The 16,898-nt window shown below is 38.3% G+C and overlaps 1 protein-coding gene and 1 pseudogene across 1 annotated transcript in view; both read left to right on the top strand.

Moving 5' to 3' along the window:
• TET1 (tet methylcytosine dioxygenase 1) overlaps nucleotides 1–12,842 on the top strand; it is a 136,070-nt gene extending 123,228 nt beyond the window's left edge. Inside the window, exons 10-12 of the mRNA XM_027772044.1 lie at nucleotides 1,109–1,246; nucleotides 2,476–2,800; nucleotides 9,059–12,842. Coding sequence (XP_027627845.1) covers nucleotides 1,109–1,246; nucleotides 2,476–2,800; nucleotides 9,059–10,041 — 1,446 coding nt within the window. The 3' untranslated portion in view covers nucleotides 10,042–12,842. The remainder of the gene's footprint in view (nucleotides 1–1,108; nucleotides 1,247–2,475; nucleotides 2,801–9,058) is intronic.
• A 3,710-nt stretch (nucleotides 12,843–16,552) lies between these two features.
• On the top strand, nucleotides 16,553–16,644 carry LOC114007885 (uncharacterized; annotated as a pseudogene).
• The last annotated feature ends 254 nt before the right edge of the window (nucleotides 16,645–16,898 follow it).

The raw sequence follows: 16,898 nt of genomic DNA, 5'->3' as shown, positions 1-16,898 counted from the left end.
CAATTATCAGCTCATAAAGTTTTTGACAATAGGGAGCATAGATTCTATTCAGGGTTGGATTAAGGGAGGGTCTCCTGCAGATCCACAAGTGTAGTTGAGTCTCCAGGGAATGCAGTTTCAGGAAAGCAGTTCTGGTACGCAGGGATGATCATCAGCTGAGCTGATGCGGCACAGCAGTCATCTTGTAGTTACCAGGAATGGTGTTGTGGGGATCTGCAGTGTGAGTTGTCCTTGGGTATCTGGCTTCCTTAAGAATGGCAGAGTAGTTCTTGTTTTCCCCTGAGGTAATACAGGGCTGGTAACTGTCATCTTCTCAAGTTGCAAGTTCTTCAACCTTGTTTTCGGCCTCCAGGCCATCCAGCGCCCGGAGGGGCCAGGCCATTCCGGCGCGTGGCTGCGCGGGGGCACCGTCCGCCAGGCAAAGTCTTTGATTATCACTTTACTCTGTGTATTCCCAAGAGACTTACTCTGAATATTGGTAAACTACATAGTCACCACAGTAGTGCAGTGTAATCTCAAATATTGCAAAGAATGCTCAATATGAACTTAGGGAAACTAGCAGATGGCATAATGGTTAAATTGCTAGACTCCCATGTAGTTGACCACAGTTTCAACCCCAAAACCCGGAAGTTTAAAATACACCAGTTCATGTGCGTGCATGCCCAAAATCCCGAGGGGAGAATGGAGGAGAAGGGATTTCATCATGGCCACCCCTCCAGGGAGTGATTTCTCACTTTTTGATTTTCTGTTTCTCTTTCTGGGCAATAGACACGCCCTAGATCAAAAATCTCTCTTTAAAAAGTTGAAAGAAACTAGTCAGGAAGTGATTTTTTCCTCTTTACTATTTAGGGTGATTTTTACTCTTTAAGGTGATTCTTTCTGTCTCTTTTTTAAGAATTATTGAATTTAACTATTTATTTATTTATATTTGACCAGAGAAGGGCAGGGCGAGAGAGGAAGAGAGAGAAAGTGAGAAAGTAACCCGTCAGGTTCGGGACTCGAATCGCGGTCCACCTTGTTAGAATTCAGCACCCTTAACCACCACACCACCTGCCGGCTCCCGAATTTTTCTGTGTTTTATACGTGTGTCTCATACATTGTATTTTAGGTGGAATATGAACATGTTGCCCGAGAATGTCGGCTTGGCAGCAAGGAAGGTCGTCCTTTCTCTGGGGTCACTGCTTGCCTAGACTTCTGTGCCCATCCCCATAGAGACATTCACAATATGAATAATGGAAGCACTGTGGTATGTATCCAGGGCCCTTTCAGTTCTTAAAATCTTGATCACTGTTTTCTTCTGCTGTAATCCTTAAATACGATTGTTGTTGTGACCAATAATTATTTTTGTGCTAATAGGTTTAAGTGTGGTATTGATTAAATTTCCTGTCAGTGTGTTATCAACATGATTTATTATTAACATCCAAAAAATTACAGAACCAACCTTAAGCAGTTTGGTTGAATGGTTTGAATTAAATATTTAATGGAAGTATGTTTGCTGAAAGGTTAGGGGAACATGGTTGCTCAGAGGAACAATTCTGAGGGCCAGCAGATGGCATAGTAGTTACTCCTCTGGACTCTCACATGGCTGGCTATAGTTCATGTCTCATACTGGTGGCTTGAAAGTCACTCCAAGTGAGTGTGCATGCAGGTTCAATATGCCAAGAGGAGAATATAAGAGAAGGGATTACAGTATGACCATCACCCCAGCGGGTGATTTCTTGCTCTCTAACTCTCCGGTGAGTACACACATTCTATAGCAAAACTCTCTCTGAAAAAAAGAAAAAAAATTGGGGAACCGGCAGGTGGCGTGATGGTTGGGGTGCTGGACAACCACGTGGCTGGCCACGGTTTGTCTTCTTTTTTCACTTACCCTCTCACCTTCTCTCTCCATGTATTTTTCTCTGGTCAGATTTTTAAAAATAAATAAATAAAATTTAATAGATATTTCTTTTTAAAAAATTCGAACACAGATTTTCTTTCACGATGGCAACATAAGAATGTAGGAATAAAGACCTGTAGGTTGCATGCTGGTTAAGGTGCTGGACTCCCACTTGGCCAACTATGGGTCGAGTCCCAGACCCTGGTGAATTGCTTTCTCACTTTCCCTTTCTCTTTCTCTGTTTCTGGTGAGCACCCGGACCCTATAGAAAATTTTTAAATAATATTAATAAAAATTTTATTTAAGAAAAATATATAGAATTGTTTATTTATCATCATCATTATTTTTTAATTTTGCTACAGGGCATGTCCACTCACCAGAGAGGAGAGAAGGAAAGTGAGAAAGCAAGCTGCCAGGTCCGGATCTTGAACCACAGTCAGCCATGTGGGAGTCCAGCCGCCCTAACCACCACACCACCTGCTCACCCCATAATTCTGTTTTGTTTTTTGTTTGTGTTTTTTAAAAACGATGTATGAATAAGTATAATCAATGTGCAGCTTCTGTATTTCAATTGCTCCGTGTTTTCCTCCTATCAGGTTTGTACTTTAACTCGCGAAGACAACCGTTCATTGGGTGTTATTCCTCAAGATGAGCAGCTCCATGTCTTGCCTTTGTATAAACTTGCAGACACAGATGAGTTTGGTTCTCAGGAAGGAATGGAAGCTAAAATCAAATCCGGGGCCATCGAGGTCCTCGCACCCTACCGCAAAAAGAGAACACGTTTTACTCAGCCTGTTCCTCGTTCTGGGAAGAAGAGGGCTGCAATGATGACAGAGGTCCTGGCTCATAAGATGAGGGCAGTGGAGAAGAAACCCATTCCTCGAGTTAAGCGGAAGAATAACTCCACAACGACAAACAACGGTAAGGCTTCGTACTCTGGCTCTAAGTCAGCCTTATCTATGGAACCTGCTTATTAACTTTTCACAACTTTTGTTAACAGAAGGGTTTGGCCTTTCCTTGCTCCTAGTTTTTCTCTCTCATATCTTTGCTGCTATGTTAGGGGTAGAGCATTATGAAGAGAAGATGTCAGAGCAGGTATTATTTAACTAATTACTCTTTAATCCTATTTAATTGTGATTTATTCTAAATGAAAACAAATAACAGCATATTTTAAATATGTGCCAAAACTAAAAGTACTAAAAGTCAACAAAAAATTAGCATTTCTTTATAGATTTTTCTACTTATCCTTTTTTTTAAACATATTGTCATTATTCCTGTGAATTTCCTAACCTTTTTTTTTTTTTTTTTTTTTTTTTTTAAATCTATGGGAAATAAATACAGAGAGAGACGGGCACCCCCAACAGGGTATCATACCACAATCTACCTCCAGTCTCAGCTAATCTACATGCTGGACAAACACTGTCCCAGCATGCTCAGTGAAACCTTGGGATTTTAACTGAGACCCTGAACGTGGGTCCAGTTAGACCACCACTGCACCATCTCCTGGTTCCCCATTTATTTTGAAGTCCCTACTCTTTTTTGTTGACATTTTCTATGACATCATTTCCTTAAAGCCTTCCTTGATTACCTGTAGCATCAATTTAAGTTAACTAGTTAATGAATATTACTAAGCACCACTTTGAACTACTCTGAATTGTTCTAGGTGTTGGAAATGCTGGAATGAAAGAGAAGGGAGCTATTGCTGTGAAAAGACTCCATGTAAATATGGTTGTCACAGAAGGATTCACTGAGATTGTGGCATTTGAGTAAAGTCCTAAAGGAAATGAGAGAGGCAGCAATGTGGATATTTGGAGAAATAGTATTCCAGGCAGAGAAAATAGCAAGTGCATAGGTCCTGAGGCCGGAATTTACCTTGAATATTTGAAGCGAACAAAGCGGCCAGCGTGGCTGGAGCAGTGTGAAATGGGGAGATGAGATCAGAAAGGTAAGAGAGGTGTCTGAGCAATTCATCTCAGGCTTTGCAGACTGCTATAAAGACTTGGGCCTTTATTTTATCTTTTGAGTGAAAGGAAGATTATTGTAGATGTCAGAATAGAGGAAGGCTGTGGTCTGACTCCCACCTAAATCTAAAGGCATGATCAAAATCTGTTTAATATTGTGTGACAAGAACACTATAGATTAGTATACTCCTGTTTATCATATTTGGAAGCATATTATGACTGACTTTCTCTTTGTTGGATTAAGAATGATCATTGACTATGCCTTTTTACAATTTATTTCATTAGGATTCACAGAATATATCACCCTTTTTTGCTTTATTAATCTTCTGTTAAGAAAGAAATGATGGGGCCGGCATGTGGTGTGGTAGTTAAATGAGCTGGACTCTTACGTGGCAGACTGTAGTTCGAGTCCCAGATTTGGTGGCTTGCTTCTTCACTTTCCCTCTCTCTCTCTGATCAAACTGGAAAATAATAATAAGTAAAGTTAAATTGCAACCAGCAGTTGTTGTACTGGATATGTCACTGGACTCCCATGTAGTCGACCATGCTTCAAGTCCTGGACCTGGTTGCTTAAATTTATGCCGGGTGCATGTGCGTGTGTGCTCAAGATCCCAAGAGGAAAATGGTGGAGAAGGGATCACAGCATGACCATCCCCCCTGGGAGGGGGTGATTTCTCGCTTTCTGTCTCTCTTTTTCTCTCTGTCTTTCTCGTGAGCACATGCATCCTATAGCAAAAACCTCTCCAAAAATAAAAAGAAAGACTTAAGGCAGTCTTACATCTAGAAGCAAAAAGATAAAAACCATTAAGAAAGCATGCAAAGGTATAAAATTCACCAGTAGAGTAATTAATTACACAAGTAAGAAAGAGAAAAGAATCAAAGCTTACCACCATAAAGAACTACAATGTGGGACCAGTAGTTGAAAAAAAAAGAATATTATTTTTTAAGAAATAAAGAAATGCTGGGACCAGCAGGTTTTGTGGTGGTTAAGGCGCTCATCTCCCCACACGGCTGACTGCAGTTCGAGTTCTAGACCTGGTGATTTGCTTTCCCATTTTCCATCTCTCTCGCTCGCTCTCTCTCTCTGGTGAGCACATATACCCTATAGCAAATTAATAGTAATAATTATGATGATAAACAAAATTAAATAAATAGAGACCATAGGATAGTGTAACGTTTACATCATGGTACTCCAATGTAGTCAACTGCAGCTCGATTCCTGGACTCGGTGACTTGAAATTCACTCTGGGTGCATGTGCCTACATGCTAAAGATCCTAAGAGGAAAGTTAAGACAAAGGGATTGTGGGGACCAGCAGTTAGCATAATGGCTGTCGCTGGACTCCCACGTAGTCGACCATGCTTCACGTCCCGGACCCGGTGACTTAAAACTCACGCCGGGCGCGTGTGCGTGCGTGCCTTAGATCCTGAGAGGAGAATGGAGGAGAAGGGATTGCGGTGTGATCATCCCCCCTGGGGGGTGATTTCTCACTTTCTGTCTCTATGTCTCTCTCTGTCTGTCTGGTGAGTGGCACCCACTCTATAATGAAAACTTCTCCAAAAAGAAAAAAAAAAGGGGGGGGATTGTGTCATGGCCATCCCTCCATGGGGTGATTTCTCACTTTCTGCCTCACTTTCTCTCCAGCAAGTGCATATGCCTTATAGCAAAAATCTCTCTTTATAAATAAATAAATAATTCTGGGACCTGCAGTCAGCATAATGGTTATGTCGCTGATTTCCCATGTAGTTGACTGCAGTTCGAGTCCCCGACCCAGTGGCTTAAACTCATGCCGAGAACATGTGTGTGCCTGCCCTAGATCCCAAGAGGAGAATGGAGGAGAAGGGATTGCGGCGTGGCCATCCCCCAGGGAGTGATTTTTCTTGAACATTCACGCATATGTGAGTTTTAAGTCTCCGGGTCCAGGACTTGAACCGTGGTCGACTGTGTGGGAGTCTATCCAGCATCATAACCATTATGCCATCTGCTGGTCCCTCTTCAATTTATTTTTTTGAATATTATTTAGTTGCATTCATTATTATTATTATTTCTTTTTAAATTATTTAATTTTAACTTATTGTTAATCAATTTGACTAGAGAGAAGGAAAGTGGGAGAGTGATAAAACAAGCTAACTACAGTTGGCCATGTGAGAATCTAGGTGCCTTACCATATGCCACCTGCTGGTCCTCTTATTATTTCTCAATTTGACAGAGAAAGGGAAGGTGAACAAACAAGCCATCAGGTCTAGGAATCGAACCACCATTGGCCATGTGGGAGTCCAGCAACTTAACCACCATGTCACCTTCATACTTAAACCATGAGATCAGACATGTGGGGTACAATCACATTAACCACTGTGCCATAGGCTGGCCTTGATTTCACAGGTTTAACGTAGGGGTGTGTGTGTTTCCAATGCATATTAATTTAATTTTCTTCTTTTAAATTAAATTTTTTAATTCCCTAAAATGCCCCTGTTATCTCATCTTTAGAAACCACTTAGCCTGGACACTTGTACTGTCACAACCCTGATTGTCTTTGATAGCTTTCTTAGCTTCTATTACAGGATGTTCCAGGCTCAGCTTATGTAATTCTGTCCCATATCTAAAATCAGCTATTTCTCTAAGGAGTCTACAGAAAAAAAATGCATCATTAACTCATACCTGTATTCCAACCTCAAATTGTTCAGTGTTCCTTTGTTTCTTTCATTTCTCTCTCTCTTTTTTAACTGCCATAGGGCATGTGCATATACCTAAAAGACAAAGCACCCCCAATTGTCTCCAGTCATGCAACAATACATTTTCTTCCATTGTTGAATCTTGTCAGGATCCTGGGCACATGCCTGGCCTGGTTTTGAAGCCGCTGGGGCCAGGATTCTCTCTGCAATTGGCTAGCTGAGATCTGGCCACCCTCTACAAAGCACTTAACTACTGCATTACTGGGCCTACCTGTGGCTTCTTTCATTTCTGTATTTGTAAGTGAGGTGGATTATTTGTGTGAGATGAGAGAAATTATATCATCAATGCTGGAAAATATTCAGTGGGGAGAAATAATGAAGAGGCAAGGTGGGGAGAAGTATCATTCCTTCTTGCTTGTAGCTCCACTTTACAGATTTCATTAGATTAATTTTGTGACTCACATATCTAGTTCGGTACTGCTTATATGAAGAATCTGTATCATTGTCATCCTCATGTTATTCCCAGTATTGTCCCCACATAAGGATAAAATGCTTGTCATAGTCATTTTAAAATGTCATCTTGTGCCTATTTTCTAATAGTATATTCTTATATATCGGTAGCCACAGACATATGATTTCGTCTATAACCTTCTGTCCCTTCATAATCTTATCTTACGATCTTTCTTGGGGTTGGCAGGTGGTGTGGTAGTTATGGGTGCTGGACTCCCACATGGCCAACCATGGTTCGAGTCCTGGACCTAGCAGCCTTCCTTTTCACTTTCTTTCTCTCTCTCACTCTGTCCCTCTCTGGTCAAATAAAAGAATAAATAAAGTTTAATCAAATGATTCTTTTTTTAAAAAAAAAAGATCTTTATTAACAGGTTCATATGATACAAATATTCAATCATTGTCTTTCTTTCCCATAATTTATATCCTATGTCTTAATCTTTACAGTAATATATACCAAAAGTAACACAGGTGTCCTCATGTGCCACTGATTGATTCTTTTGTACAGTATTAATTCTCTTTAGAAATGAGAATTAACAGGGGCCAGAGGGTGGCATGGTGGTCGTGGTGCTGGTCTCTCATATGGCCAACCATGGTTCAAGTCCCAGACCCGATAGCTCAAAAACCACAACAAATAAATAGGTAAATAAATGTTTTTTAAAATGATAGCTACTGTCAGAAATGAGAGTGAACATGTTTTCAGGTGTCATTCTCTGAGAGGAGAAACGCCGGTGTTCTGGAATTGATTAGTGATTACTATTATTAATTATTTCAAACTCCTTAATTTAATTTCATTTATTTAAATTTGTCATAGGGCAGGTGCTCACCAGAGTGAGACAGAGAAAGAGATAGAGAAAAATGATAATGCATGCTACCATGTCCAGGACTCAACTGCAGTCAGTCATGTGGGAGTCCAGCACCTTAACTATCATGGCACCTGCTGGCCCCTATTAAGTATTTTAAAAGAAGGCAGCTTTATTTTTTTTTCTTTATGCTAATATTTACTATATTTGAACTTCCAGAATTTGTTTTAGAACATCATGTGGGGGTAGGGCAGGTGCTATAGTGGTAGAGGCACCAACATGGCTGACCACGGTTCAAGTCCCAGATGTAGCAACCCAAAAATCACAACAAATAAATACAAATAAGTAAATAAATTATATGTGGGTTTTTTTTGGGGGGGGGTGTTTGCTATAGGGTTCATGTGCTCGCCAAATAGAAAGAGACAAAAAGAGCGAAATAACCCCACTGGGGAGATGGGCACGCGCACACACACACACACACACACACACAGTGTGAGTTTAAGCCACTTTGAATGGGACTTGAACCAAGGTCAACTACATGGGAGTCCAGCGACATAGCCATTATGCTAACTGCTGGTCCCGACAAAGAGAAGGTTCTTAAAGTGACAGTAATGATGTACTTGCTTAGTAAGAAAAAAAAAATGAATCTGACATGCTCTTGGTTTTAAGGATTGGTAATGTTTATTTTTTAACTATGCTATTTATATGACTTAACCTTTGCATAAGATTGAGCTTGATTGTTATACTTTCATTACTCAGATATGTTTCTTATATATTTTCTTATTTTTTGCAATTATTTTATTTAACTTTATTTATTTATTTTAATTTGACTAGAGAGAGAGAGAAAGTAAGAAAGCAAGCCGCCAGGTCTGGGATTCAAACTGTGGGCAGCCATGAGGGAATCTAGCATCCTTAACCATCACACCACCTGCCGGCCCTATTTTATTATTTTACATAATGAACATCCGTCCTTTCAGCTGAATCTTTGCACTTTTTAATGATTACTTCCCAAGGGAAGACTTCTTTAAGTAAGTTTGTTTGAAAAAGTATACCAAACTGCTTAGAATTTTTAATTCCTGTGGGTGTATATGTGAGATTTGAAATAAATAGAACAAAACTGGCCAACATCATGTTATGTTATTTTCTGTACTTCTCTTTTTAAATATTCTTTAAATACAAGAGCTACCAAAAGAGGTGTGTATTTATCTTCATATTTGGTGTCCTTTTCTCTGTTTAGGGAATAAAACTGAGATGGTGCAACCTGAAATAAAAAGTGAAACTGAACCTCATTTTATCTTCAAAGGTTCAGACAACACTAAAACCTATCCACCGATCCCATCCATTCCTCACCCAGTGAAAGAGGTAAACCTATCTCCAGGCTTCTCCTTGTCCCCTAAGACTGCTTTGGCCACAACAGCTCCATTTAAGAACGATACAACAGCCTTGTACGGGTTTTCAGTAAGAAGTAGCATTCCCCACTGCACAATGCCTTCTGGAAGGAACAGTGGTGCTAATGCAGCTGCTGGGGAATGCACTGGAATTGCACAGCCTGGTGAAGTGGCTCCTCTTCCCACTCTGGCTTACTCTGAGCCTCCCACTGGTCCAACTGAGCAGCTAACTTCTAATCAGTCAAACCAGCAGCCCCCATTCCTCTCTTCTCATGAACTTGCTTCCTCTCTGCTAGAAGACGACCAGCATTCCGATGCTGATGAACCTCTGTCTGATGACCCCCTGTCTGATGACCCTCTGTCACCTGCTGAGAAGAAATGGCCCTACTTGGATGAGTATTGGTCAGATAATGAGCACATCTTCTTGGATCCCAATATTGGTGGGGTGGCAATAGCGCCCACTCATGGCTCAGTTTTGATTGAGTGTGCCCGGCGAGAGCTTCATGCTACCACTCCCGTCCAGCACCCAAATCGGAATCATCCTACACGCCTCTCCCTTGTATTCTACCAGCACAAAAACTTGAATAAGCCCCAACATGGTTTTGAACTAAACAAGATTAAGTTTGAAGCTAAAGAAGCTAAAAATAAGAAAACAAAGGCCTCAGAGCAAAAAGACCAGGCAGCTAAGGAGGGTAATGAACTGTCCCCTGAAGTTAATGAATTGAACCAAATTCCTTCTCATAAAGCATTAACATTAACTCATGACAATGTTGTCACCGTGTCCCCTTATGCTCTCACACATGTCGCGGGGCCCTATAACCATTGGGTCTGAAGGCTTTTCTCCCCTTCTTAATGCCTTTGCTAGTGCAGTGTATTTTTTCAAGGTGCTGTTAAAAGAAAGTCATGTTGTCGTTTACTATATTCTCCATCTCACCCATTTCAAGTTTGAATTTAAAAAATATAGTAGGGTAGGTATTTCTTAACTGTGACTATATTTTGACAATTGGTAGAAGGTGCACATTTTAAGCAAAAATAAAAATTTTATAGTTTTAAATACATAAAGAAATGTTTTGGTTAGGTGTTAACCTTGATCGAATCACTCAGTTTGGTGCTTTAAATTAAGTCTGTTTACTCTGAAACAAGAGTCATTTTTAGAGGATTTTAACAGGTTCACGTGCTATGATGTAAAATCAAGACACAGTGTTAACTCTACACAGCTCCTGGTGCTTAACCACATCAACACAGTTAAAAATAAGCTGAATTATTATTTCATGGTGCCATTGTTCCAACATCTTCCAATCATTGCTAGAATATTGGCATATTCCTTTGAAATAAACCAATGAAATGTTTTCTCAAACTATTTCTCCTATAAAAAAAAGAATTCATTATTGTTAGTAATGGTTGGAGGCTGTTCATAAATTGTAAATATATATTTTAAAAGCACTTTCTATTTTTAAAAGTAACTTGAAATAGTATAGTATAAGAATCCTATTGTCTATTGTTTGTGCATATTTGCATACAAGAGAAGTCATTTATTCTTGCTGTGTAGAGTTCCATCTTGTTAACTGCAATATGTATTCTAATCATGTATATGGTTTGTGTTCTTCTAATGTGTCCTTTCCACAGTCAAATATTAGCTACTTAAATAAAATAGTTAGGTAATGCAAAAATCATTTATTATCTCTAAAATTGGATTTAGGAAACATATCACCAATATTGATTAGCCGTTTCTTTGGAATTAAATAAGAGTGGTCTCTTCTGATTTATTGAACAACAGTCTCCTCAATTTGCTTTCATCCCAGCTTTGTCAATGTAACTCATGAAAGATGTTTCCAAAAGGAGATGGGACAGAATAGGATTCAGAAGAGTCAAATGCTTCTAACGTGTCAAGGTTATAAAATGTAAAAATCAAGTATCCAGAACTCTACCCAGTCCCAAATTGCCTTATTTGTTTTGAAAATCATTCCAATATAGGATAAGAAAAATCCTGTAGAAATCTTTTGAGAATAAACTCCCTGTCGACATCAAATGGCCCCCATCCCCCAAACAGTAGGAATCGTATTATAAACATAGCTTTGGCCATTCAAAGCTAATCCAGGTATTTATCTTAGCATTAGATTTGGGAAAATGGTAATTCCTCTTCTTGGATAATTACCTATGTTCTAGGTAACCGAAAAATAGGCTTTTATTCTAGCTTTCCCATAAATTTTTCCACATTCCTTTGTTGATTTGTCATAGAGCAAAGCAGAAAGGATTACCCAAACAAAATGTTCAGTACAAGAAGAATTTCCAGTGAAATACTTGATTTCGTTAAAATGCAGAGGTGCTATAACATTCAAAGTGTCAGATTCCTTGGGAGTATGGAAAACCTAATGGTGCTTCTCCCTTGGAAATGCCATAGGAAGCCCACAACCGCTAACTCTCACTATTTTGGTGCAAAAGCAAACTGTTCCAGTAAGCTCTCTAAAGAAAAACTCATTGTAAATTATTAAAACCATATATGGTGCAAAGTTTTGTGCTTTTGACTGATTTGAGTAAAGGAATATGAAGGGATTGTAAATAACAAAATGTCCATTGACAGACCTTCATCTTGTAGAAGTAGATTTCTGCTTCTTGAATATGTAAAATAAGGTAATTCATTGACTTGTTTTAGTATTTTGTGTGCCTTAGATTTCCGTTTGAAAACATGTATATTTTTGTGAGCCTAAGGTTTCTTATACATAGAAGTATATAAATAAGTGATTGTTTATTGCTTCAGCTGCTTCAGTAAAATATTTACTAGTATTAGACTATCAGGAATACACCCTTGTGATATTACATTTTAGATTGTAGGCCTTAGCTCCCACGAAACATTATTAACTCACCAGATTTAATGGATAAATTTGTATGGCCCTTTATTTACCCGTCTGGTTATTCTTCCATTCTGTTATTGAATGCCTACAAAATCTAAGTATCACTTTTGTTTTTCATTGAATCACCAACTATGATGGTGATTCTAAACTTGCAGAATTAAAATCCTAAGAGATACCTTTCCAGGGGACCAGGTGGTGGTGTGGTGGTGAAACGCGTCATGTCTGCGCGGCAATCCCATGGCAGGAGGTCCCTGGTGTGAGTCTAGAGACCCGAGTACACTGGTCTCGCACTTGCCTAGGATCCAGGTCTGGCTGAAGTTTCGGATTGGACCCTGTTGAGGTTACTGTCTCTTTCCCATTCTCTCTCACACGCTCTCTTTCATGGAAGAAGTAAATAAACTTTTATAAAAGATACCCTTCAAATTTCCTTTTAAAGAAATACCAAATTATTTTCCAAATAATCCATGGAAATATAGCCACAGTAACTTAGTTAAAACACCAGTGTTGAAGTTTACCAAAACAAGTACAATAAGAATACCTAGTTTTAAATAAAATGTGTCCGTTCTTTTGTTGTAATTAACATTTTGAATGGGCTGCAACTGATACCCCTATTGTGGGAATCATACTCAACTTCTACTGTGTTGGATTGTTTCCTAAGTTTAACATCTTATCATCCCATTCTTTGCCCTGTGGTTTTTTAAAAAGTTATGCTTATTTGATGTTCTGCAGCATTGTGATTGTATGCTGGCTACCCTGCTTCTAGAATGCTCTTTCTCATGAACAAGGAAATAAATTTGTTTGAAATGACATTTTCACTCAGAAAACTGGTCATCTAACATTATTTCGTCACCTCTGTTGTGTTTTACTGCAATGATCATATTCTCTTTTATCTCTTATGTAGAAGTCAAATTAGGTTTTCAGCGTTCTCTTTTTAGTGGTATGATCATTAAATTTGCTGATACATGATCTCCAAGTTAGCCCAACAGGTTCACAGTATCTTCTAAACTTATTTATTATAATGAGAGAATAAGTCCCGCTTGTAGTATTAATAAAATTCTACAAAAATATCATACTGCCCCTTGAAATTGCATTTCTAATGGCTCTTAGCAATTTTCTCTCTGTTTTTTTTCTTGTGCTCATCTGCCTCACTACATCCTGTTTCCAATCATCCACAAGGTACCAAATAGATTGTGACATAAACCTAGTTGAAATATATACTTATTTGGAAGCAAGGCTATCTGAAAACTGTAGGCAAAACTTCACAACATGTTTGCATCTTAAATAGTTTTCCAATATCTTTTCAACCTGCATGTGGGTGAAATAACTTTATTTGTTGAAAATAGAACTTTAGCTAAATGAGAGCCATAAACAATTTACTTAAGACATAACCTCAATACTTAATTGAATGCATACCCTTGTGTAAATGAACTGCTGACTTCATTCTTATAAAATAACCTACTTTTCAACATTACGCTGGTGGACTCCTACTGATTATCATTTCACAGTAGCATGTGTCAAAGTAACCTGAAAATAGTCTTTTAAAAACAAATTATACTGAAACTTTTTATCTGAGCAAAGCTATGACATTATTGCATGACAACTTCTACCAAGAGTGGGCACAGCATTTCTGAATGTGCCAACTAAATCAGTAGTGGATGCAACTTTTAATAATATATAGTTACCTTCAATTTCACACCTTTATGCATGGAAATCTTTTGTGTTTTTTTTTTTTTTCGGCCCACATTTACTACAACTGTGAGTTTTGATCTTTTGCATAAATTTATGATAAGAGAATTATAAAAGAATGAATGGAATATTGCAGTGGTCTCACCACAGTGGAAGCTAGCATGGAAGTCATGTATTGATAGTTCAGTCACTGGGGTCCAGAGAGCAGCTGTTAATGTCAGCTTGTAATCATGTCTGTAGTTGGAATTAAAGATGATAGCCACTTTATGTCTAGGACAACTGTAGGAAAGTGAACTTTATTTTTTCACCTAAAGAGGATATTTTATCACTGAAAAATAACCTTATTTTGGTGCAAGTCAAAAATCAAATGGCTTTAGAATTTTTTTCCTGGAGAAGTTCAGCAAAGAAAGTTAACAGTAAAGGTGAATTGAGAGTCCTCTGCCTGCAGTTTCATGGGCTTTGTGTGGGAAACTTAGCTATATGAATCTCTTCTGTTTACTCATTCTGTGAAATATGACAAGAGTCTTATTTTTTAATAAACAAATATCAATTGCTTATAATACTGGATTTCTTTTTCCCTAAGCCTAGAGTTAAATATACAGATAAGGAGTTATAAAGGATTGGATTATTGAAATAACTGAAAACATCTCCATATATTCCATCGTGTATATAACCTAGCCATAATTACATAGTCCATTCATGTCTCTTGTATAGTTTGCCTCACAATAAACTCCCAGTATAGTTCATTTTGATGTGACTTCCTACATGTATTGAAATATTATTTTATTATGCCTAGATCCTCATGTTGGCTCCTAAGTGTATTAAGCTTTTAAGTTTAATACCAGTTGTCTGGTATTCTTAATCAAGTGATTTAATAGTGCCTGACTGATGGAGTCCAGATTACCCAAATAAAATTATGGTCCAGGTTGAGCTTTCTTATAGCAGAAAGAAAATCATGTTACCCATCGCTCTGGAATGCATTTCACAAAGTTAGAGTCGTGTGTCCTTCATCACAAGCTGAATTTGTGTATTTCCTTGGCATGTGTTGAGAGTCATTGGCATTTGTTTGCTTTTCTCATACGTTGTTCATAAAGTAAAAACTGAGCTCCTCTGTCAATTTCTGAGATACTATTGCTGGCTTGTATGCAGGACATTAGTATTTTTGTCTATTTTATCTATAATGAATTCTACAAACTAATTGCTGCCTTCTAGCATGTAGTTGTATTTGTTTTACTCTGTTGCTTCTGGGTACCCAGTCAAGTACCATGCTTTCCTTCAAAAGGCATATATTTAATTCCTTCAGGTAATCCAGAGGTATTCCTTATTGCCACACCTCATTTTCACATCTCTTAAGGGTCCCATAATGTATTCATATGCATCTTCTGTTAGTATGCAGTAGTTACTATTTCTAGCTTTGGCTTTCCAACACCAATCTTTTCCTTGTTGGCTATACTCCATTTCCACCCTTCATTTAATACCCATGCTCAGGTCCTAAGTTTTCTTCCAGTTTGTTCAGCCATAGATGCCCCCTATATTGAAGCAAAACTTGGTCCAAGGTAGGAATGTTAACAGATGTAAAACATATCAGCTGACTTAGCCCATTGATGTTAGTGTGACTTTAGAAACCCTTGGCTAACAGTGTAAAACTAGTTTTCCTAAAAATAGAAATTGTGTCCCCAGCAGCTGTTACATAAGGCACTCTCTCTTACTTGTTCATAAGAAAAAAAATCTTGCAGCTGTCAGAAACATTTTTGTTTTAGGAGAAACACTATTGGGAAGTAGTATTTGGGATTTTTTTATATTTGGTGGTGTATGAATTCATAATCCTTGGCTATACTCTCTTTTTCCCCTCATTTTGTGGAAGCTGCAGTGTCAGCAAGTGCATTTTCATCTGCTGTGCAGTTTTCATCTCTCTCTGATTTTCTTTAAATTAAAAATCTATTGCTTCATTCTTCTGTCTCCATCCCCCAGATCGCACAAATACACATTCATTTTAAGAAGAGCAGTGATTTTGCTCAAGATATCTTTAGCTTTCAAAATTATGTTTTATATTTTTAGTTGTAATACCAGAGAAAATCAAAAACTTCTATTCAGCTCTTTTCAATTAGAGGCAAATCTTTTCTAGAAATAAGTAGTAGTTATTGTTGGTTAATATTGAGTACTCTCTGTCCAATCCCAATGGATTAATATTGAGTACTCTTAATCCAATCCCAATGATGTTTTATTGCCCATTTATTCCTGTTTGAATGTTCTGCGAAAACTTGTATAAGAAGTTACCTATTATTCTAAGACTTTCTGTATGGCTGTGTTATTTCTGTGTAATGGATCCTAGTAATTCATAAATTGGTTGATCAGTGACTTTGAATTAGTTGCAAATCTGATCTACAGAATAGACAGTATCCCTTTGCATATTTTCTTTTATTTCCCATCCCAATTTTGTGTATGATATTTTATTTTGGTTGTTGGCAATAATAGAAACTGTTCTATTACTGAGAAAGGATAAAAAGCGAATGGAGAGTAATGGGAAGGGTTGCAGAGAGGTGAAAGTATCAGAAGTGCTCTTAAGCACGACGGGGAAGTTAACAGGTTGAAGGGAAGGAAAATGTACCTCTGTCAGCAATTTGAGAGTTCACTCTAGCAGCTTCAAAGCAAGAAATGCCTTTAATATTTCTACTCTCCAGTGTACATCAATTTTATCTGAAAACTCACTGCCAAAAATGTGGAACAGTTTTGAAAGCAAATATGGCAGTATGAAACTTATAATCCTTATATTTTATAATGTTTTAGATTCTCAAGCTGCTGTGCTTGCTTCAGCAACAAATATACTAAAATTGTAATGATCCAGAGAAGATTAGCATGGCTCCTGCGCAAGGTTCTAAGACTGCTTTTTTAATTTGCCAGAAGGATGTGCGTCTTTGTTAGAGGGAAACAGAGAGAGAGGAAAGTGGGACAGCATCCCTCATGGGGGATAATCATGATGTAATCCCCTCTCCATTTTTCCTTCCCTTTGAGATCCTGGGCATACACGCACACCTGCCCAGTGTGTTTTTCGAGTTGCTGGACCCAAGACTAGAACCGCACAGTTGGCAACATGGGATCCAGCCACCTTAACCACCATGCCATTGGCTGGCCCTTAGAGTGCTTTGTCACG

This window comes from Tupaia chinensis, unplaced genomic scaffold, assembly GCF_000334495.1.
Source record: "Tupaia chinensis unplaced genomic scaffold, TupChi_1.0 Scaffold000250_1, whole genome shotgun sequence".
Lineage (NCBI taxonomy): Eukaryota > Metazoa > Chordata > Mammalia > Scandentia > Tupaiidae > Tupaia > Tupaia belangeri.
Note: the sequence above shows the minus strand (reverse complement) of the source record. Positions and strands in the feature narration are given on the sequence as shown.